Raw genomic sequence first — 22,993 nt, forward strand, 5'->3', positions numbered from 1 at the left:
CTTATTTATGAAGCAACAGCATTTTCAATATCGATCCGTAAGGCAAACAGGGGATAAAAACAATATGCATCTATCGAACGACATATACATGCAATTTCCAGTCGGCAGCCAATACGATATATTATTTTTAAGTAAAATGTTGTGTCTATTTCTGCTAAGTGTGGATTAATCGCCTAACAATTGACAGTGTAATAACAGCAATTTACTGACTGTCAATAATAACCGTCGATATGGATGAAAAGGATTACGGTGCATTTATAAGTGAAGGGTACAATAAAAGGGAATGCTTTCGAGGATACTATAAATGCAACTATGCAGTGAAACTTACCTTATTATACTAAATATGTCCACTTGCGACTTCATATTCGCGGGATTCGCGATGGATATGATTCCGCGAAGATTTGTATCCGCGAAAATGTTCATGTTTTGAAAAACGCGAAATATAGTATCCGCAAACATTTCTAGGTTTACAGTATGACCCGGCAATGCTTAAATCATCAAAATGATATTATGTTGACGTCACATCGACGTGATATTTAGCGCCATGTACGCATCGAGAAATAGCGCTTTCAAATTTAATCAAATATTTTACTTTAAAACACGTCTAAAACGATTTGTTGCATATAAAAACTGTTTTGATTGATTTACACACAGTCACACTGAGTTGGTAATTCGCCGTGTAGAATAATTCTTCTTCATTCGCGCTTTAACTGAACGTTTTCGCAAGTCGTATTACCATTCCTGGTCCAGGCGTGCATTAACAAAAGGAGCTTGACAACCTACCATTTGGCGCCATACATCTGCGAAGAAACAGTTCTATTACATTTGAACTAATGAACTAAGTTTTTACAATAAAAAAAAAACGTATCAGAATGAAATAATTTATAGCAAAGCCGTGTTTTAACACTATTTATACACCCAGGCGATTATGCGTCGTGCGAAATAATTCACTCTGTCTACGCCCTCGTGAAATGATTACGCTCGACGTATAACCCGCCCATCGTGCATAAATAGCGTTAAAACACAGTTTTGCTACAGATTATTACTTAAAGATGTTTTTCACAATTATTTCTAGCGGACAGAATGTTTTGTAACTTTGCATATTTATAGATTGACGTATGACAAGTTAAAATAAAAAATAAAAATGATAGGTACCCGTGCTTCTTTTTTCAATATTCAAAGTTTATTAGGAACACCAAATCGGTATTTTGGTCTGAAGAAACAATACACACATGTCATAATAAAACTACTGCAAACAACTATTTATTCAAAGTTTCACTCTGATGTTACTGTTTATGCATCACAATAAATGAAACCACTATAACTATGCATACAATGTCAACATATAGATATATTAACTCAGAAAAATTACTCTTGACAGATGTCGACAGTATCTGAAACTGAGAAAAACACGAAGTATTTCTTAATGATATGAAAAATCTAGCGGACAGAATTTTACCAAATTTTATATTATGTAAGCTAGAACTAAGACAAAAAAATCTAAACCAAAAAAATAATATCAACCCGTGCTTGTTTTCAAGAAAAATTAAAAAATATTCACTCCACCCACAAAAGTATTTTTTCATTACCCCACCCACCTAAAAATTATGAACATTTTGTTTTCTTACAAAACAAATTGCACAATGTTATAATCAGTTTCATAACTATTTTTCTTACTCACATGCGGAATAATGCTCCTTTAAGGTTTCATGCCTCTAGGTCAAATACATTTTGAGAAACGTGCTACACAAGCTTTCACATGCCATTTTCATATATATTTGACCACGTCAGGGGACATAAATCTGTTTTTTACTGAGTGAAACCTCAAATAAAAGCACTGGTGCACAACTTCGCATACTGAATTTAATTCTTGTGTGGTTTCATGACTCTTGGCGCATATACTTTTAAGGTATATGCGACACAAATGTTTAGACCCTTTATGTACAATTTGACTGTCAAGGACCATAACTCTTGTCTTACTACGTGAAATGCGGGATGGGGCACTTAAAAGTATAACAACATTTTTAGGAAGTCACATTTGAACTTGAAGTAGAAAAATAGATCAACGTTAAGATTTTCTGGAATTTTATTTGATTTGGAGTCGGCTGCAACATTACTGGACGAAATAGTTTACTTTCAAATTGGCTTTCCACAATGTATTCGATCGAGCACTTCCTACTACTCCTCCAATAAAACACCATCACTTTTAAAGGTAAAATATGGATGCACGACCTATATTGTCAGTAAATACGATATTTTTTGCGCGAGTGTGCTGCATATCCGACAATTACGCACTTTCGGCGGCGAATTATGAACTTTACAGTGGTTAATGGTTGCTGCGCGATTGGGCTGCGCACAAAATATTGTGATGAACTCCTTTAAATAAAGGTATTGATACCACATTAGGACAAATTACTTTAAGTAGATAAATAACAGTTTCGTAAAGAAGGAAGAGAAATTTTTCTACTGATACAACGGTTGAAAAGGCAATTGGAACGGATTGTTTAAAAACACAAACGGACACTAAAATCTTCGTAAAGTACCAATGCGTGTGCATTTTAAGATAAGGGGCATGGAAAAGAAAGTATTACAAACATCATTGTATTGCTAAACAACATTTACAGTGATGTACTAAAGGTAAAGTAAATGATACTGTAACCTACGTGAAGACAGATACATACATTTGTAGTTTGGTAACATAGATATTGCTTAAGTTAAAGAGAAGATGAAGTCATGTGTTTGCACGGTTTATTTTATTTACTTCACAACAGCGGGTGTTAAGTGCTGTGTGGCGGCCGTTAAAAGTCGCCCCGACTTCATCTCAGTGTTGTTATATTTTCTGGTTCTTCGGAATCATTGATTTCAACTCATTTAGATTTGAAGATTGAATACTGCTTAAGCCGGTGCTAGGGGGCGTGGGCAGTGTTGCTTTTTCCATTACTGCCCATGAACAGACTCAATCAAACCGAGTCTGCAATTTTAACTAATTGCCTTGTTCTCGTTGCTTCCGAGGGATCTACTTTCCAGATTTTATTTACTTCACAACAGCGGGTGTTAAGTGCTGTGTGGCGGCCGTAAAAAGTCGCCCCGACTTCATCTCAGTGTTGTTATTTTTTCTGGTCCTTCGGAATCATTGATTTCAACTCATTTAGATTTGAAGATTGAATACTGCTTAAGCCGGTGCTAGGGGGCGTGGGCAGTGTTGCTTTTCCCATAACTGCCCATGAACAGACTCAATCAAACCGAGTCTGCAATTTTCACTAATTGCCTTGTACTCGGTGCTTCCGAGGGATCTACTTTCCAGATTTTATTATTAAAATGTATTATGACAAATTACTCACAAGTTTGGCAAATATTTAACTAAGCTGTGGGAACATTGTGTACATTTCAATATCTGTATAAGGAAGTTAAATACAGTATGCGAATATTGGGTTTACAAATATTAACCTCGGGTTACCCGAAATAAATATACTATGACGTTGTTTGTATTTTAATTTACCGCACCTTAAAATAGTCCTGAGGTATGTATTACGGAATATGTATTTTTAATTCAGTACGACGAAGAAAAGAAAAGAAATTAAATGATCTAGACTAAAACAAGATGAAGTTTATACTTCATGCCTTGTGTGGACTAACATACCTGTTGGGAGGTACATTGAACTTTTATTCTGAATAAATTAACAATACTGCTTTCAATTAATCATTGAAATAGAAGGCAAGGGCAAAATAAAATCTTAATATTTGTAAGAAAATACATGCGAGTCTAACTTTCAATATGAGCTAATAATAGAAATAAGCACTTAATCATAAAACAAAATATTTTTAATACGATATCACATATTTTGAAGAAAATAAATGTTCTTTTTCTAATTATATATTTCTAAAATCTAATTTTCTTCTTCCTTTGTCTAATAAAATATCAAAGGACCAGAACTTATCGTACTTTCAATAGAACATTACTATTTACCGCAAATCATATTTTAAGATACAATTTCAGTCAATCGTTTACAGTTCAATTAATCGTTTACAATTCAATTAATTGTTCACAGTTCAATAAATCGTTTACATTTCCTTAGAATATGCATAAACTGATAAACTGCTTTAACCTCCTCAATGGTGATTTTGCTACTGACCGTTTGTTTGTTTGTTTGTTTGTTTTGGGTTTAACGCCGTTTTTCAACAGTATTTCAGTCATGTAACGGCGGGCAGTTAACCTAACCAGTGTTCCTGGATTCTGTACCAGTACAAACCTGCTCTTCGCAAGAAACTGCCAACTTCCCCACATGAATCAGAGGTTGAGGACTAATGATTTCAGACACAATGTCGTTTATCAAATAGTCACGAAGAACATACGCCCCCGCCCGAGGATCGAACTCACGACCTTGCGATCCGTAGACCAACGCTCTCCCTACTGAGCTAAGCGGGCGTTCCAAGTCGGTGTCCACAGTGTTTCTTTATTTGTTCATTTTGTCCTCGTGTGTTTGTTTGTATGCGTTGGTAGTGTGCACTTCTGCGTACTGTGAGTTTTGTTTTGGAGAGGCTGCGTTTTTAAAAAAAAAAAACAGACATTCCCTGTTAGATATTTATCATTGTTTTATTTTGCCCTGGGAGTGCCTTCTTTCCTGTTTTACTCTGTGTAGATTCATACCGTTTCTTCAGTAATATCATACTTTTAAAACCTTACATACCAATATTCACATTCATTCACAGTTCTTTATTTACTCCTCTTGCTTATCTTACAGGATGTTTTTGCTCGTTGGACGATTCCATTATACTATTTACAGACACCCAAAACAGAGGGTTGTACGGGGTGTCTTCGAAAACAGGAATACCATACTCCGTGGCTGTGAAACGAATATTAAACCCAATAGCTATTCATTATAACGAATTAAATGAACTTATCTATTGGAGTGACGTTAGTTTAAAAGAAATCAGGAGTACTTCCCTTAGCGGACATGATGACGTCACATTGCGCGTTTTAGACAACAGTAAGTATGGACATCAACAATTACCCTAAACATTTTATGCATATATGAATGCATGAGCAAAAATATAGCGTGATATAGGAGCGCAATATCATACCGCGTAGAATGCATGTAAATTTGCAACTTTTTCTTGCACACGCGTCTACATTTTTTCTTTATGTTGAATGGAATTGAAAAAAAATCGACGTTAATATTTTAATGCCCTGACACAAAAAAGACACTAACGTCACAAATGACGCCACGAACCTGACATGAAATTTGACCTTACTAATTAAACTGATTATCTATGACTAAGCATTTTATATTTAGTATTTTTATATTTTGTTTATTCCCCTTGAGCTGGATCTTAATATGCCTTTGGGTTAGATTAAATTGTATACTAGCACGCGTTTCAAAATACCTCCTGTCCAAAAATAGAATCAACTCAACATATTCAATACTACAAATTTCTCATGTAAAGTCACCCTGTCTTAACATAAGAGCGACACATGAAATACTCCAAATGTACATCCCTAGAGGGGACAATTGGTGATGGTCGTTGACTTTAAATGACTTACCTCTCATTGTTGCGGGTCCGTCCGAAACCTCACATTTGTGTAGAATTCGATCATATGAGAAAGAAGTTTTATTCAGCTGACTAACTGACTTACAGAAGGTCGCTAGTTCTATTCTGGCACCATTCTTTCCCTTAAAAAAATGATGGTAGGGACCCATGAGGTTTTCCTCTACCAACCAAAACCGGGAAATACTGGGAAATTCACCATATAACCTAAAATTGTGTTGGTGTGACTTTCAATCTAACAGGTAAAGGATACACATGTCTGTGATTTGCTTTTGTAGCCATTTTATAAACAGGTACAAGCATCTGTATATGTCTTTTATAATTAGATAAGTAATATAGATTTCTGCTACATGTACATATATCTGCAGGTTCCATTCCCGACGGTCTTGCAATTGATTCAATTTCACGGCTCCTGTTTTACACTGATGTAGGCAACCATCTTATAGCGTTAATGGAGTTAGATGGTTCCAACCATGCCGTAGTAGTTAGTAAGGATTGTGACCAGCCGAGAGCGATTGTGCTCGATCCTATGAAAGGGTAAATATAAAAAAGTAAAATATATGTCTTAATTTCTAAAACATTAAAACTGTCTTATTAAGGGTAAATCGCATTTAACCTGCGGAATTTTACATATGCAGTAATGGAACAGCAAAAGAGAGACACTTTTTTCGCCTTTGAAAAATACTGAACATTGTACTTCATATCGCGAATACCACAACAAACGCAATTCTGCATCTTTTTGCTTCGTTGGTATCTATAGAATAAATATACCCACCTACATAATAGGGTTTACTTTCTAGATATAATTATAAACATTATGCAGCACTCCAACGGAGAAAAAAAATAGTCTTAATAGAACAAAATATTTTATGTCTAAAGAACACATCACCCTTGTTCAAGAAACACTTATGAATTTGGGACTTAAGGGAAGGCTGTTGATCTGTTATGATGTCTGGACGCTTTTGAAAAATAAGAGAAATTCAAAGAAATAACAACTTAATCATAGGTAAACTTGGAGAAAATAATTATTGTTCGCCACAACGACCATGTTATTATATTTTTCATATAGACGAATTTTCTGGTCGGACTGGGGAAAATTTCCAAAAATAGAAACAGCGAACTATGACGGAAGTGAACGAAAGGCGCTAATAACAACTGGAATCCTGTGGCCAAATGCTTTGGCAATAGATTTTGCAGGTTTATTTTGCAATTCTAATATATAAGCTGAATTGAATATTTTTGTATCTGTAGTTATTGCCAAAGAATTGCGTTCCTTGCAATCATTTTTTGCATGGCTAAAGATACAAAAAAGGGTATTCCGTGTATTGTTTTCTCGATAAGTAACGTTCTCTTTTTCAGTTTGAAAATATATTTAGATGTTAGAGAACAGTCAACAAAAATGATTAGGGTATTTCATTAGATTTTACGAATATCGAAATGCTATATTAGGTCATGTGCACAATTCAGCCTTGAGACCATTTAAAATTGGGCTGTTTATAACCAGTTATCTTTGTTTTTCACATTTTGCTACCTCCAGTCACATCCTCTGATAAAATAAAGAGCTTTTTTGTGTGATATGTTAATATGCATTATAATTAAATTATGACAGATCAGTTAATGTATTGGGGAGACGCAGGGACACACTACATCGAAAGGTCAAAAATAGACGGTTCAGGAAGGAAAATATTGTATTACGACGCCCGGGCGCACTTTTTCTCAATGCTCCTGTATTCAGATAAATTATTTTATACAGACTGGCAACAAAGGTATTTAACTGCTTATCAAATCACTTTAAATTTTAGCAACAATAGTCACGTTTTAAACTTTAGAAAGTTCAAATGACCTGCTGAGTTTACGAACTGTTTGGAAATATTGGTAGTATATACAAACTGTCAGATACAGTAAAAACTTCGGAAACAAGACTCTCTAAAAACCCGAAATTCTCTGAAAATCGGAGTTTCTTCAAAGTCCTAAATTGTTATCTTGTACATTTGATCCAAACAGCATCCAGAATACCGGAAACTGTGAATTCTGAAAAGTGGTCGATTTTCCATGACCACAAAGGAATATTACACAAACAAATTCTCAGAAAGCGGACAGTAAGTGTTTTTTGTGTAATGTATCACCCTGTTTTTAAAAAACGTTATTTCAAAAAGTGACCATTTTTCTTTACCAAATTGCAAACACAAATGTTACCAAGTAGGCGTGAGAAACATTTATCTCTGTGTTTGTATTTTGTATATTAGCTATTAAGTGCAAAATATCTAAATCTATGGGAGAGAAGTTTATTAATTTAGATCATACTAATTTGTTTTAGCTCGATTGCGATGAAAGCTTAAAGTTTGACACAACCACTCTCTTTTGATTTGTTGCTGTATAGTTGATTTTTCATAAAACTGTTAATTTTTTGGAATATGAAAAAGATAGATATCTTTAATCATTAAATACTGATATTCACATAATTTTTAGGACCAGTATACTCATATGTCCACTGTAATAGAAACAATATTTTTCAACCTTAAAGTATCATTTACATGTAAGTGATGATTTTGTTCTAAAACTGTTTATGTTTAATATAAAATAGAGATATACCATGTAGATTTTAAAAATGAAAAAGAAGAAAAAAACTTAAACATAATATGGGCAGATACAATGGAAAATACCTCATACAAATCTGTGCAAAATCCTCTGAATACCGGAACACTCTTATGCGACATATTTTAGAGTAACTACGCCATCATGCACTACCCATACAACTTTTGTTGAGTTTAAAGTCTCACCGACACAATTATGGATCATGCAGCGACTTTACAGCTTTAATAGTGGAGAAAGACCACAGGTGCCCCACCATGCATTATTTCATCTCGGGAGTGCACCTGGATAGAACCACCGACCTTCCCTAAGCCCGCTTGATGGCTTTCTCACATATAAAAATTCAACATCCCGAGTGAGGCCCGAACCCACATCGGTGAGGGGCAAGTGGTTCGAAGTCAGAGATCTTAACCACTTGGTCATGGAGGCCCCTTGAACTCTACTGCTTTATAGGAAAGGGTCTATGTTTAACAACACAGCCTTAGAGACACTGATCTGTGTTTGAAACGGCAAGTTACCTATGTACACGCACTATATCTAATTGCTTATTCTGATAAACAAGTACCGGCATTAGATCGTATGTTTACAAAATGTTTATTTTCTTTTGCTCTTAATGTATATTATTCAGTCAGATTAGATTAAAATTGCCGGAATGCACGGAAAGTAACAAAGTTTAACAGAATTCTATAATAGCATCGTGTCAACTTTTAGATCTGTAATGGCATTGCCCGTATCCGGTGCGGAAAATGGTACAGCTGTGGGCAATGGATCTTTTGCGAGACTGAATGACATAAGTCGATTGAAACAAAAACCAATGTATCCTAGTAAGTAATATACTTCAATCACAAATATCCTAGTAAATGATATATATAGTTCACCTCAAAATGTCCTCACCAGTAATGCACAACAACCACACATATCCTGGTAAGTGGTATAGTTTACACATCTGTATCTTAGCAAGTTAGATACTATATCCACAAAGATCCTAGTAAGTGATATATTTCACCCCCAGAATGCCCTAGTAAGTAATGCACTACAACCATAAATGTCCTGGTAAGGGTTATAGTTCCCACCTCTGTATCCTAGCAAGTAATATACTACAACCCAGCCACAAATATCCTAGTGCGAATTATATTTCAAAAATCTGTATCCTAGGAAGTAATGCACTACAACCACAAATACCCTAAAAAGTGGTATAATAAACCTTAAAATATCCTAGTAAATGTTAAAGTACAAGCCAAATCATCTCAGAATTTAATGCATTGCAAGCCAAACTTTCATAAAAAGTTATATAACCAAAATAAAACACCCTAGTTTTCATATCATAGTAATTTACTTCAACACAGATTGTCTTAGTAAGTGATACATAAGAACCAAAAATATTCTCATACAATATTATATTACAAGCCATACGGGTATGTTTTATAGATACCACAAAAATGTCATGCAAAAATATACACGAAATTTATACTAATAAATTGACGAGAAAAGAGAATCATGACGACAACATAATAACTTCATTATCCTGCCAATTCTTTAGAATATATTTAACCCTTACCCTGCTAAATTTTCATAATGAACTTGTCTATCTTTCAATTTTGACTGTACTATTAACTGTTTTAATGTGTCAGTCTCACTACACCGTAAAGCGTTAACGGACGCCAAACGTATAGAACAATTGCGGCAGAAAGTTATCCGGGGGCGAAAGGTATCCCCCGCTGCTGTTCGGTGCTCTTGCGATCGGTGTATGGGGCGCATAAAACGCACAATGACCGCAAGATTAACGCACATATACAGGACGAACAACGTTCAATTAACGGATATCACCGTACTATAGTAACTGATTTGTATCGCGTAAAACTTAAGCGCAACGCATGACAAACTGACAAAACGTTCTTGTCAGTTATCGTCCGTTGAACATATGTTACATCCGTTGCATGTCCGGAAGTAGTCCGGCCGTGAATCAGGTCCACCGGACAAGAACGGATGCGAACCATACAAGTACAGAATAGGGAAAGCACGAGTAACGAACAAAACGCATATCAGCGCATTGCTACCGTACATCTAACGGACAACTTTATCCGGTGGTGTACGTTCTAAATTTTGAACATGCTTAAAACCTTCCAACGGATGAAACGAACGTCGCAGGCACTGCACGAGAAACGGAAAAGAAACGCATGCGAACTGACACGAACGGATTGAAAATTTTGTTATACGTTAGTCGTCCGTTAACGCTATACGGAGTAGTGTGACTGAGACTTAAGAGGTGCATACCATATAGATACTGACTTGATAGCGAACAGTGCAGGTCATGATCAGCCTGCACGCAAAGACGGAATCAATTGTGCCCAGCATGATAAGGGTTCAATGACTATTTATCTGGGAAAATTCAATATTTACACCTCTGTTCTTATAAACAGTATTTTTCACTGAACGGATGTTTTCAAGACAAAAACAATCATATTTTTAAGACATTTAACAAACGGACAGATTGTTTTGAAAGTTAAGGTGGTATCATTTGAAAGTTTTGTGTCTGCTGAACAAGAATAAGTAGTTAAGATGATCATAAAAATATAAGAGTTATTACAGTCCTGTTTCTGGCTCCGAAACAGTAGACATTACACTTTCAAATGATACCAAAATTATATAAGCTGACCAGGCATCAATATTTGTTATTTTTAATAGCACTTTCAGTTAAAACTTGCTTATTTGTGGATCGAATACATAAGTATTTTCTTAACGAAATATTTGTCTAAAGAGTACGAAACTTGTTAGATATACCGTTTAATCCTTAGCCTGCTAAATTTCTAAATTGAACTCGCCTATCACTTAATTAGGGCACTACCATTTATTAGTATAAGGTATTCACTGAAAATTTACTGACTGAATAGCGAGCAGCGCAGACCATGATTAGCCTGCACGGATGTATAAACTGATCTTAGTCTGGACTGATCGCAAAGGCAGAATCACAAGTTTGCTGCCAGCAGGCTAAAGGTTAAATTACGTAAGATATTTTTTAAAACATATTGAAGGGGCGTTAGCAGTTCCGTAAAGTGTTATTCTGAAACACCATGCATCTTCATTACTGTGTTATAGGAACGAATGCGTGTTCAAAGAATAAAGGTGGATGTAGTCATATATGTATTCCAAGACCAAAGGGTGAATTCGCCTGTTTATGTCCAACTGGATTTCATCTTAAAGACAATACGTATTGTACTAAAGGTATGTATCTGTTTTCACACAATCTGAATTTATCATACCAAGATATCAAATTATTACATATAATTTCTATTTTTCAACTTTCGCTTTGGAGTCGTAGGAATGCGAACGTTCGTCCTTTCCACTTTAAATTCAATGTCAAAGGAAACGTTAAAATCGCTTAATTATTCAGACACATAATACCGCTACCACGTTCAAGGTATCTCAGAAACTAACTTCTTTATATTATAAATATATACGTGTTTTTGGCACTTCTTGTGTTCTGTGAGGCAAGAAACGTTTTTACTAAATATGCAGAACATTGTGTTAAAATGTAAGAAAATTGGTCACATGATCTTTGTTATCCTTTAATTTGTTAGGGCCTGTGCTTCAAAACAAGGAAATATGTTTTAAAACAGATTAAATAATATTGTCATGAGGATTAAATGCATTTTAACATAATTATGTTTAAAATGAAACATCATTTTGTTACCACACTAGTGTAAAAACACTCACGTTAACGTCGTTAAAGATATTGAAGACGTCCGTCGAATTGCCTTTGACTTTAATAGGGCCGGAAAGGAGAAATTAGATTCTTCAGCTGGAAAAGCCAATAGGAGATATCATAAAATGTATTCAACTAGTTTAATAAATTCAACTGAAAAGGCATTCATGAATATACTCTACAAATATCACAAGCAAAGCAACCACCGTGTGTTGATTTTTTTTAATACATGATACATAAGAAATGTACTTTTTTTTTAAATATGATCATAGCACATCCATCTGACTACTGTCAACCATTAAATCCTCAAAACTTTACTACAATTTCGCCGAATGATTGTATGACACACCCTTCACCGGTTGGGAAGGTTTGTACAGTCGAGTGCATGGATGACTTTGTATATGACGGGTGCAAAACTGAACTGTTATGCGAGGAGAATGGGCAATGGAGCGATCAAATTCATAGATGTATTGGTAAGAACTCTACTTTTGGTTGTACACTGTTTGTGAATAGGCCTCAATGTAGACAAATGATAAACCTTCGACATTGCAAGGCGAACCCGTTTGTTACATTAAAAAACAAAGACAAATATCAAACAGGGAATGCCACGCACCAAGAACGCAGCCTCCCCAAAACGAAACCTACAGCACGCAGACGTGCACACCACCCGCACACACACACACATACACGCGCGCACACACAAAGCCAATACACCACAAACACACACACACACATACACGCGCACACACAAAGCCAACACATTAGGACAAAACGAACAAACAAAGGAACACAGTGGGGCACCGCCTTGGAACGGTCAGTGGCAAAAACACCACTGGGGAGCTTAAACCGGTTTATGGTGCGCACCCAACCTCACTCTTACCCCCACCATGTTCCAAAGACACGGGACAGTGTAAATAAAAGTAATCCCCTCCAGGTGAATCTCTAACGTACGCAATGGAAACAAAAAGGCATGGCATGTAAAACTTGCATGAAAGAATAACCTAAATTTTTTGCATTGTTTTCTTTTTATCTCTTTCTTTATCATCAAGGTTCTTATATAAAATGTAAAGTGTTTCTTTGCCTAACTAATGGTCTAGCACACCAAGCTACTCTAAAAATATAACATTTTTATATATTGCATTATTCCCTCTTTGATATAGAAACAACTGAACTCTTTTAAATTTGTTTGTAAATAATCTGTTCCCGAAAATTGCAATACTATTATTTTGAAATATAGATCAGGAGGCGTAGATACTAAACCTGTAGTTAAACATAAGAATTTTACTATTTGACTGTTGTTTTATTGGAACTAAAGATTGTTAATAGAGAATTCAGTTTAACTCAGTTCATTTTAAGACGTTTAAAACATTTTTAGATGTGAGTCGCCCTGTCATCCATAACTGTCCGTATGATTGGCAAGTTTTTACTGCTGGCAAGGGCAAGGACACGGTCACAATTGAATGGCCGGAAATGCATGTAACTGACAATAGTGGCATTGCACCAGACGTCTACTCGTCCATGAAAAGCGGTATCACACTACACGAGGGTGAATATACTGTAAACATATTTGCCGTTGATCACGTTGGTCATTTTACGGGATGTGAATTCACCTTTATTATAAAAGGTAGGTTAATTAATACCGCTTGATATATTTTCAACAATAATATTATTAGTGGAAAGTTCTGTTCAAAGCACACATATTCTTTCCAACGGAATAACTAATCGCATTCCTACGATCAGTGATTAAAGATAATGTACGAGCAAAATGTTTTATATAAAGTATATATAGGTAGATCTCTATTTTAGTGCATCGATGTGGAGCAATTTCAATACCTGAACATGGCTATATACTGTCGGGCTGGTGCCTAGATTATTACGGAGCAAAGTGCAAAATTGCCTGCAACACTGGGTACCAGTTAAGTTCTAATACAGAGGTTGCTAACATAGAATGTAACATTGACCAAAGTAATAAGACGATGTGGACAGGGAACGATCTATTATGTCACCGTTAGTTATTATTGGTTTTTTTCTTTATTTTTGTTTTGACTTTTTTGTCTAACCTAGTGCCGTAAAATCTAAAATATGATGCGTCACTTGTAAAAAGCGTGTCAAAGGAACAGCTTTGATAAAAAATAATTCAAAGTTATTATTCTAAATAAATACAAACAGTGTTCGCTGTATGCAAATAATCTATACAAATACAGTGTTAGCAACATGCAACTTCTACCTTATTATTTCCTCTTTTGGCTGAAATGTTTGCTGAATATAATGCGAAGATTTTTTATCATAAATCAAACGGTAGATTCATCATGTCACAAATGGATATCTCGTACAAATATTCTTAAATGTAAACTAAACATAACCAGATATACTATATATAAGGTTATTTCATTTTATAGTACAAATACATAACATTTTGTTAATTGCTATTTTGTAGTAAAAACGTGTCCTCCTATTACGTCACCAAATACTTTAGTGACAGGATGCAGCCATCCTCTGAACACCGGCTCTGTTTGTGAGCAAACATGTAGTGAGGGCTTTGAAAGAATGCATGGAACAAGTGTTCGAGTTTGTAAACCTGACGGATCGTGGTCAGGGCAAGATCTTGTTTGCAAAGAGAAGTGTACGCATGATTCGATATAAGTTAATTAAAAGTAACGTATCATGCATATAAAGAGGAATGAGGTATTTTCAAGTCTGCATCAGTTAATAGAAAAACTTCCAGGCATTCAACAGAAAACAGCCTAAAATTACTGTGTATATTCATTTAAAATAGAATTCAAACAATTGTTTATTTCTTGTGGACATCTTACAATTACAAACTTTCATATTTGTTGACAGTTGTTTTTGAGATAAAGGTTTTCTCTTATTTGGCCATCTCGTACCTATTTTTGTACAAATGAAACAATTGTTATTCCATTCGAATACATGCTAATATGTTGTTATACCATCAGCTGTGGAATGTCAACAATTACCTCCCCTGCCTGGTGTACTAGTATTCGGATGCTCTCCACCATACACCATCGGTAGCATTTGTGAACAAACATGTAATGCAGGATACAAACCTGAATATCCGGTTACCGGTGTGAGAGTATGCAAACAAGATGGAACTTGGTCAGGTCATGATATAAACTGCATGAAATACGACGGAAGGTCTAATAATACGCCAAAATCTATGGGAGGTATTTCTTTTACAACTATGATATTTCAAACATTTATAGAGGTTATTTGCTTTGTCAGATCGTAATGTATTTCACTGGATGAACACCACATGTAAATGATGGTGTTCACGAGTGAAAATATACATAATGGTGTTCACGAGTGAAATATTCTTCGATGTTAAAAGTTAAACAAAAAAATTTTCATGTTTTGTTATTTTTAGTAGTTTTAACCGAATAATAGTCATTTTATATGCGCATCGTCAAGTACATTGCATAATGACGTCACATTGTCGTGACGTCACAATATATGTTGAAAGTTTTTCAAATAGATTTAGAAATCTAGTTCTATGAAGTTTTTATCTGTCTTTTTTATTTCATTACTATGGAGCATATCTTTATGTCCGTGTAGGTATTTATATACATTTATAACTTCACTGAGTGAGTGAGTGAGTGAGTGAGTTGGGTTTTACGGCGAATCGACACAAAATGGTCATATATCGCCGAGAAGAAGTCATATTGCAAACGCCAAATATAACTTCATTAGAGCTCTATAGTTTGCAAAGACATTTCTGTTAATTACAACTCCCATTCGTTCGCATTCAAGTTAAGTTAGGTGGATCTACAAGTGAAAAAGAAAAATGATATTTTCATTGTTTTGAAACAGTGAATGTATCAATTTTATTTCACTGATGTATATTTCACTGAAAAGCTTAAAATGAATAGATATCAAGGTAGATAGATCTATCACTTTATCTAGACACAAGTGAGGGATCCTAATTAGGAACGTATATCGTGCACTAAATTGGAATTGATCAAATATACACTAAATCTTGCATTATTTTGGAAATGGCGTATATTATGGTTGGAACGGAGCTGATGTCTGAAGAGATTTACGTACAGTAAGCAACAACTCAGATGAAAGAAAATGCATTTCTAAAGAATTACTTAAAATATACTGGAATTGACTTCACATGCATATCTAAGTACAAATCTTGAATTTGCAACTTCTGATGTGATTATAACGTGCCATTAGTGTACCATATATAAGCTTGAATGGGAATTGTTTTTTTTTTTTTTTTTTTTTTTTTTTTTGTAGCAGAACTTCATAATTTAACAATTTAATGACGTAAATGAATCGTATATTTCCTTGTAGAGACAGATACAGGAAAAGGAGTGACTGATACCAGTATTATTATCGCAGGTCTGCTTATAGTTGTATCACTAATGCTGATCAATTTCGGAATCTTCATTCATTTAAAGAAGCTGTAAGTATCCTTAGTTTGACCTTTGTAAAGAAAAACTCTTGCATAGATATGTAAATTAGCATTGCAAAACTCGAGGTAGTTGTTCACGATTTTCAAAAAGTGAACATTGTGACACTGGCGCCGCTGTGACTTAGAGAATCTGATGCAAATCGTGTAGAAAGGCTTTATAACCGTTACATTATTCCTTAAAATTTAGTTTCACGTGTTCTCATTTGAATCGCCTTAGCTATGAAGATATGATTTCAATGCGTGTTTTAAAAATGCATGTAGACTAATAGCTATTATATTTTTCAGTGGTGGCAATTATCAAGCAAGAGAAGCAAGTAGAAACGAGAAAGAAGCCACCGTGCCTCCTACATCCTCCTCATCGTGAAGGAACACCTATTTGAAATCATACATCTGCAACCAGCAAACTCATTTTCACAGCTTATTACAACAAGAAAATCAAATTTAACCCAAGACGTATTTCAGGAACTAAATATGACGTTATTCATAAATATATCTGTTAATTTACATGACAAAAAAGTGGTCTTTTCCATTATGTTCTCAAGAGAGTGATCTTTTGCACTAAGTTCTGGATGAGAAAGTGCCTTTTTACACTATGTTTTGTGGAGAAGGTGACTTTTACACTATATCCAAAAAGTGCAAGTGACCTTTTACATCATGTTTTCGGAGACTGGCCTTTTTGTACTAGGTTATGAAGGAGAAAGTACCTTTATACATTGTGTTTAGGAGAGAAAGTAACTTTAACATTATATCTGAGGGCAAATTGAATAATATATTCATGAAGAGAAATTGATTTTACATAGTAATAAACGTTTTCTTTTCCTGAAAAACAAACAAAAATGTATAAACTTACAGACACGTCACACGTTTCTACGTGAAATTTGTATGAATTTAACTTTTCAACGTCGGTGGACATTAACCAGAAACTTTTACTAAAATCAGAAGTAGCCCATTTCGAAAGTTTTCCTAATAATTATGTTGTTTTCAAAATTGAAATAATTCTACAGACTTGACACTGTTCAGTCACATGGTCCATTCAGCAAAAATTTACATTTTACTTTAAACCGTAAAGACACACCCTCTGTTTATCAAAATCAGTTAATTGAGTTTTTTCTATAGTTAAGTTTGTTCAAAGTATTTAAAGAAGGACATGGACCTTAATAGCGCGAATATTAGGCTTTATGAATACGAGTCTTGATGTATGTTTCACATTTACATAGACAGACTAAAGCCGAGCTCTCTGTCATGTTACTTGGTTGTGTTCTTTGGTTTTTAAGGATCTTTTCACAGATTTTGTAACTCAAAATTGAAGAAAAGGAATAAATTATTGTCTTACAAGAAAATAACAGCTTATTTTACATTTTTTACAGTGAAATTTAGAAATATCAGATTGTCTTATTCCTTTATATGTGACATCGAAATGTTTTTTTGTTTGTTTTTTCGAGATATGATATTTTCACGAGCGGCATAGCGAGGTAATTACATTTCCGAGATAGGAGGTGATTTTGCTCGAAGATGTGTGCTTTCATTGTTTATTGTCCCTCGCCCTTTCCGAAGATTAAAAGTGGGACATAAACATAGGCTGTGTCCCTCTGTCCGTGTGTCCGTCCGTCCGGTCTTTATTTCTGCTATCCATGAATGGATTTTAAAATCACTTTGCACAAATATTTCCCATAATGTGTTATGCACAGGAGTTTCCTAGAATCAATGTCAAGGTCGCAGTTAGAGGTCAAAGGTTATCAGGGTCTGTATCATGTCCGGTCCATAATTCTGTCATTTATCAAGGGATTTTGAAATTAGATGGCACAAAAGTTCCCCATAATAAGACAACGTCCAGACTCCTAGCTCTAAGGTCAAAGTCACACTTAGACGTTAAAAGATTAACATGGTCTGTTTCTTGTCAGGTACATAACTCTACCATTCGTCAAGGGATTTAAAAATGAGAAAACGTGTCATGTGCAAGACCCTTGCCTCATATCTTAAAGGTCATTGTCACACTTAGAGATCAAAGATAATAGGTTCGAAAGTATTTCATTTGATACCTTTTATGTTAGAGAAGTACCTTCTTTCTCCTTTTATTCATCTCTGAATGATATAGATTATCAGGTTTTTGAAAACATGTTTCAGAAATGTGGTGAACTACAATTTAGTGCTCTTAATCAGGAACTATTTTATACAAGCTCGTAAAGATTAGAGCGAGTGTTGCACCGGCACTAAACGTTAAAAAAACTTTCAAAAACAAAATGTAGTTTAAATGTGTCCGATTACTGCGTCTGTATAATTGTTTGGACATTTTTTTTAAATGGCGTATATCATTGGAAACAGAAATATATTTCAGGGGTTGTTGAAGTAGTCTTTTATCTGTTTCTAACTTTCATTTCTTTTAAAGAGTAAATCTCGTTTCTTACGATAAGGATTACTCAAGTTTAATTTAATACTACGACTGTAGGCGGCTTCGTAGGTGTATCACTACTTTGACGTACAATACACATGATAAAGCAATCGAGTCAAAACTAGAAAGATGGTTAAAAAGCGGTGCAGAATTGATGTTGTATTTACAAAGGGTTTATATCTTGAACTATTAAAGGCTCATAATGCCTTTGTTTAAAATGTGGCTGTCACATTTTTCTTTATGAACATAGAATATATTAATTTCTTTTTAGATGCTATTTCCAGTTAAATTCGGTCAAAGATTTGAATATCGATGAACAAGGTAGAAAGTTTTATTGAATCTATTGGGGTTTTTTTATTGTTCCTTGATGGCTGTAACTGTAAAAGTTCATGTGCAGTATTATAAATAACGCTTTTCTAACCATGTAAATATGCATACCATCTGAATGGACAGCTATTTCCTCTGTTTTAACATCAAAATAAAGCCTTATGGAACTTTCAGGGTTTAGATATTTCATTGAAAACATCTTTTTAAAAACTCTTCAAATGATTATATAGCTTTGGACAATAGACCTGTTTCAGTTTTTTAGGATGCAAGCTTCATCCCCACCCATCAAGCTCACTTTTTATATTTTTTTCACTTTGATTACCTAAAAGACATTATGTTGATCGTTTTTTGCGCACATTTATAACGAAACATCTTCTACAAATTGACAAGAAAAGTTGACATATAACAGAGGTCAGGTATGAAAACTCTGGTAATAACCGACTGAATTCAACCCTTTGAAAATCTATTGTATTGTCTTTCTTCATAGAATGTATACGTCTTCTGATATAAGTTCTATAACTGAGTTTTTAATTGTATTGTTATTTATTAATATCTAGAAAGAAAACTGACATTTAACATGCACTGTGTATTACCTGAATTTGAAAATAAGGGGTCATGTTGTTGAATGGGCTGTGTATCGAATTTTGCTAGATGAACCTTACTCATCTTTTGGAAGGAATTCAATAGTGTCTGCTTATGCTTTAGCGGTTTAGTATTTTTAATATTGCCAGTTATAAACGTAATTCATTATGTTGGATGAAAAAGCTCCAAGTAAGAATCCCGTGCGTGTTCAATTATGGTAAATATCCATCAAGAGATTCGTGAGAAGTCATCCATCTGAGGGGCAAAATATTTATTGCTACTCATAAAATAACAATATTTATATTTTCTGTAATATATTTTGTATTTCCCATAGATAAACGTAGACAAGATTTCGGCTCCATACAAGAAAAACGTTATCTATATTTTGTGTTTCTAAATCTTACTTATTGATAAACTACAGCTTCACCTGATTGTGTTATCCTTACACATTTTCTGTTACATGTCTAAACAACGGAAATGAGACTGAAAGGCTAAATACAAATCTATGCAGTGTATATATATATATATATATATATATATATATATATATATATATATATATATATATATATATATATATATATATATATATTGGTGTTAATGGCTTCCTCCACGTGTTCAGTATGAGGAAATGAAGATAAATCTTTATTTTGCAATATCAAATAAAATCTGGAAAGCAGATCCCTCGGAAGCAACGAGAACAAGGCAAAAGTGAAAATTGCGGACTCAGTTTGAGTTTGTTCATGAGCAGTAATGGAAAATGCAACACTGCCCACGCTCCCTAGCACCGGCTTAAGCAGTATTCAATCTTCAAATCTAAAAAAAATGAAATCAATGATCTTGAAGGACCATAAAATACAACAACACTGAGATGAAGTCAGGGCGACATTTTACGGCAGCCACACAGCACTTAACACCCGCTGTTGTTAAACGAACAAAAAAAAATATTCAAGAAGTTTAATTCATCCTTGCTAAAACAAGATACTGTACTGTCAGAAGTATTGAAATGAAATATTGCAAGAACAAGAGCTGAAGAAAGTTTCATGTACACAAAATAAATCTTCAATTATCGGGTGTCACTAGCACTCCGGTAAAAGAGGATCTGTTGTCAGTGAAAACGTAACTTATTCCACTACATGATCCTATACTGACAGTGTCATTTTTGGTTAAATGGAATGTTCCTGACAAACTTAAAGAATAGCCGATTAAGTCAGTATCATGATCACTAAAATTATATGGGTCCTGAATAGCGCCTATAACAGAAATAGAATCTTTTTTGAGGAAGCATTGAACTAAATCATTACTTCCTCCATGCTTTTTAGATAACTGAACTGAAAAAAAAAATGTATATTCCTGGAATGCTGCATGTGAACTTTTGTGTTGAACTATCGTATCCGTTTCCATAATTCTGAAAGATACTCGGGAATATGACAGTTGAGCTTCCTTTTACACCATACGCCGTGAAAGCTACCTTATGCTCTGGAATGGAATAAATAAACAACGTTTGATAAGATGAATTCTTGTATTTGGTTAGAACAATAAGGACGGTGAAATGTATCTTTAGACAAGAAAGTTCAGTGAATTTATATGAATATGTCCTCTGCCAAATAGGTTTTTTGAATGAGGGGACTATATTTTCAAAGATATAAATGATTAAGGGGTATTAATTCTGCATGCAGATACTAAAGAGATCTTGATGAAACTGAGCACGCGTCACAACCCTAAAACGTTCTATTTTTGTAACATCAATTAACGGATTACTCTGCTATGTGGAATTTTATGGCGTGCCAAGCAATTAAAGGGCAATAATTGTTAAGTAACTGAAGCAATTCTGAAAAAAATGTTGCACAAGCACTACCGCCCTATAGTTTGTAAACTTCTCAATTCAAATAACAAAGAGCAAAAAAGGTTCTACCTATTTTTTGTATTATTTACCGTATTATGTGTTTAGTAGCTTTCAATTTTGAATTAATCCTGAAAAACAAGCGGACGGAAAAAATGTAAATATTTAGTTACCAGGACACGTCTGTTGTTTGTTTGTTACAGAGGCTATAACATTCGGAATTACCCTCGCATTGTTTTCCTAGTAATGATGGCTTCGGATTTGTACAAGTTCTTGTTTGTGACCGTAGCCCTCCGCCGCAAGTCTCACCGTTAGCGTTCAATAATAAACAGTTTCGAGGTTCCCGCTTCTATGCATCCTGCTCCTCTTCGAAATGTTTTAATCTAAAACAGGCTTGTCCTGACTTTAAATCGTGTTAAAGTTTCCACCTAATACCGACAATCATCAAGTAACCCTGAACAAAAGCGGAAGCTTTCGTGTAGCCAACGATCCCGAGCACAATACAATTTTTCATCATTAGAGTATCTTTACTTTACTTGTGTCTTTATGAAAATCAGCCTGCTTTTCATAGTATACACTTGAATTCCCACCCATTTATTTAGCCTGTTGTTCAAAATTTGTAAGAAAATCTCACTAATACAAAAAGGAGAGCGATACCGCTGCAATTACTTAGATTCGTTTTATTTCAACTTTTGAAACTAGGAACAACTAAACTTTCACGCCAACAACCTAAAAATAGTAAGTGATTCATAAAAGAATTAAAACTTTTAAATAGATACTAAAGCAGATAATCGAAACCATGTATAAAAATAATTCAATAGAAGACACGGTCTGGCTTTAAATGCTTCACTTACAAAGTCTTTTCTTCTTCTGAATTTGCAATATCTAATTAATTGACAATTACTTAAAATTCGCCGGTCTTTTAAATATTTGTTGTTAAAATTTAACACATCATCATCAGTAGCTATTTCTTTTAATCATACAATTAGCTAATTTTCAAAAATGACTTTTGGTTCTTGTTTCAACTTTTCTTATTAATAAGCAGTCACATTTTGTCGCTCCATTTGATTGTTGCTTTATACACGTTAGACTGTACATAATAAAACTTGGTTATCATTGTATAGTTTAAATTGTCAGTTCCACATTCAAAAGGACATTTTATCGTAAATTGCAAATACCATCTATTAAGCAGCTATAACTTCTTTTTCAGTTGCTAAAACATTCAGTTTCTTAGTACATCAAATTGAAAAAAAAAAAATATTTTTGAAATTTTGATGCCAAGTCATATCATCAAAACCATGAATTTTAAGGACGTTTTCCACTTTTTATATTGTCTACTAGTATTTTTATTCTTGGACTAATATTTGCAAAATTAACGTACAAATCAGACATTTAACTATGTATAATAAGATTGGTTATCATAACATTCTTGAAGTTTAAAGTGTCAGTCTGACGTTCTAAGTGACAATTTAACATAAATTGCAAACATCATCAAAACCATGAACAGGAAACTTTTATTGGAATTGTAATCATTTTTAGATTTTATTCATAGACTAATATTTGCCAAATTAACTC

At 34.3% G+C, this 22,993-nt stretch overlaps 1 protein-coding gene across 2 annotated transcripts; it reads left to right on the forward strand.

Annotated features, from left to right (window-relative positions):
- Window positions 1-3,400: 3,400 nt before the first annotated feature.
- LOC123539293 (uncharacterized) lies at window positions 3,401-19,166 on the forward strand. Of its 2 annotated transcripts, XR_008368351.1 has the most exons (15): window positions 3,401-3,650; window positions 4,743-4,988; window positions 5,916-6,084; window positions 6,617-6,744; window positions 7,157-7,313; window positions 8,851-8,963; window positions 11,236-11,361; window positions 12,115-12,315; window positions 13,218-13,466; window positions 13,649-13,849; window positions 14,280-14,465; window positions 14,797-15,024; window positions 16,157-16,268; window positions 16,563-18,009; window positions 18,127-19,166. XR_008368351.1 is itself a non-coding variant. In XM_053530045.1 (14 exons), exons 1-14 carry the CDS (start codon window positions 3,602-3,604, stop codon window positions 16,639-16,641), a joined length of 2,244 nt encoding a protein of 747 aa, XP_053386020.1. In that variant the 5' UTR covers window positions 3,401-3,601; the 3' UTR covers window positions 16,642-19,166. The 2 variants fall into 2 exon arrangements, 1 of the variants encoding a protein (XP_053386020.1); XM_053530045.1 differs by having other exon boundaries at window positions 16,563-19,166.
- The last annotated feature ends 3,827 nt before the right edge of the window (window positions 19,167-22,993 follow it).

This window comes from Mercenaria mercenaria, chromosome 18, assembly GCF_021730395.1.
Source record: "Mercenaria mercenaria strain notata chromosome 18, MADL_Memer_1, whole genome shotgun sequence".
In the NCBI taxonomy this organism is placed as follows: domain Eukaryota; kingdom Metazoa; phylum Mollusca; class Bivalvia; order Venerida; family Veneridae; genus Mercenaria; species Mercenaria mercenaria.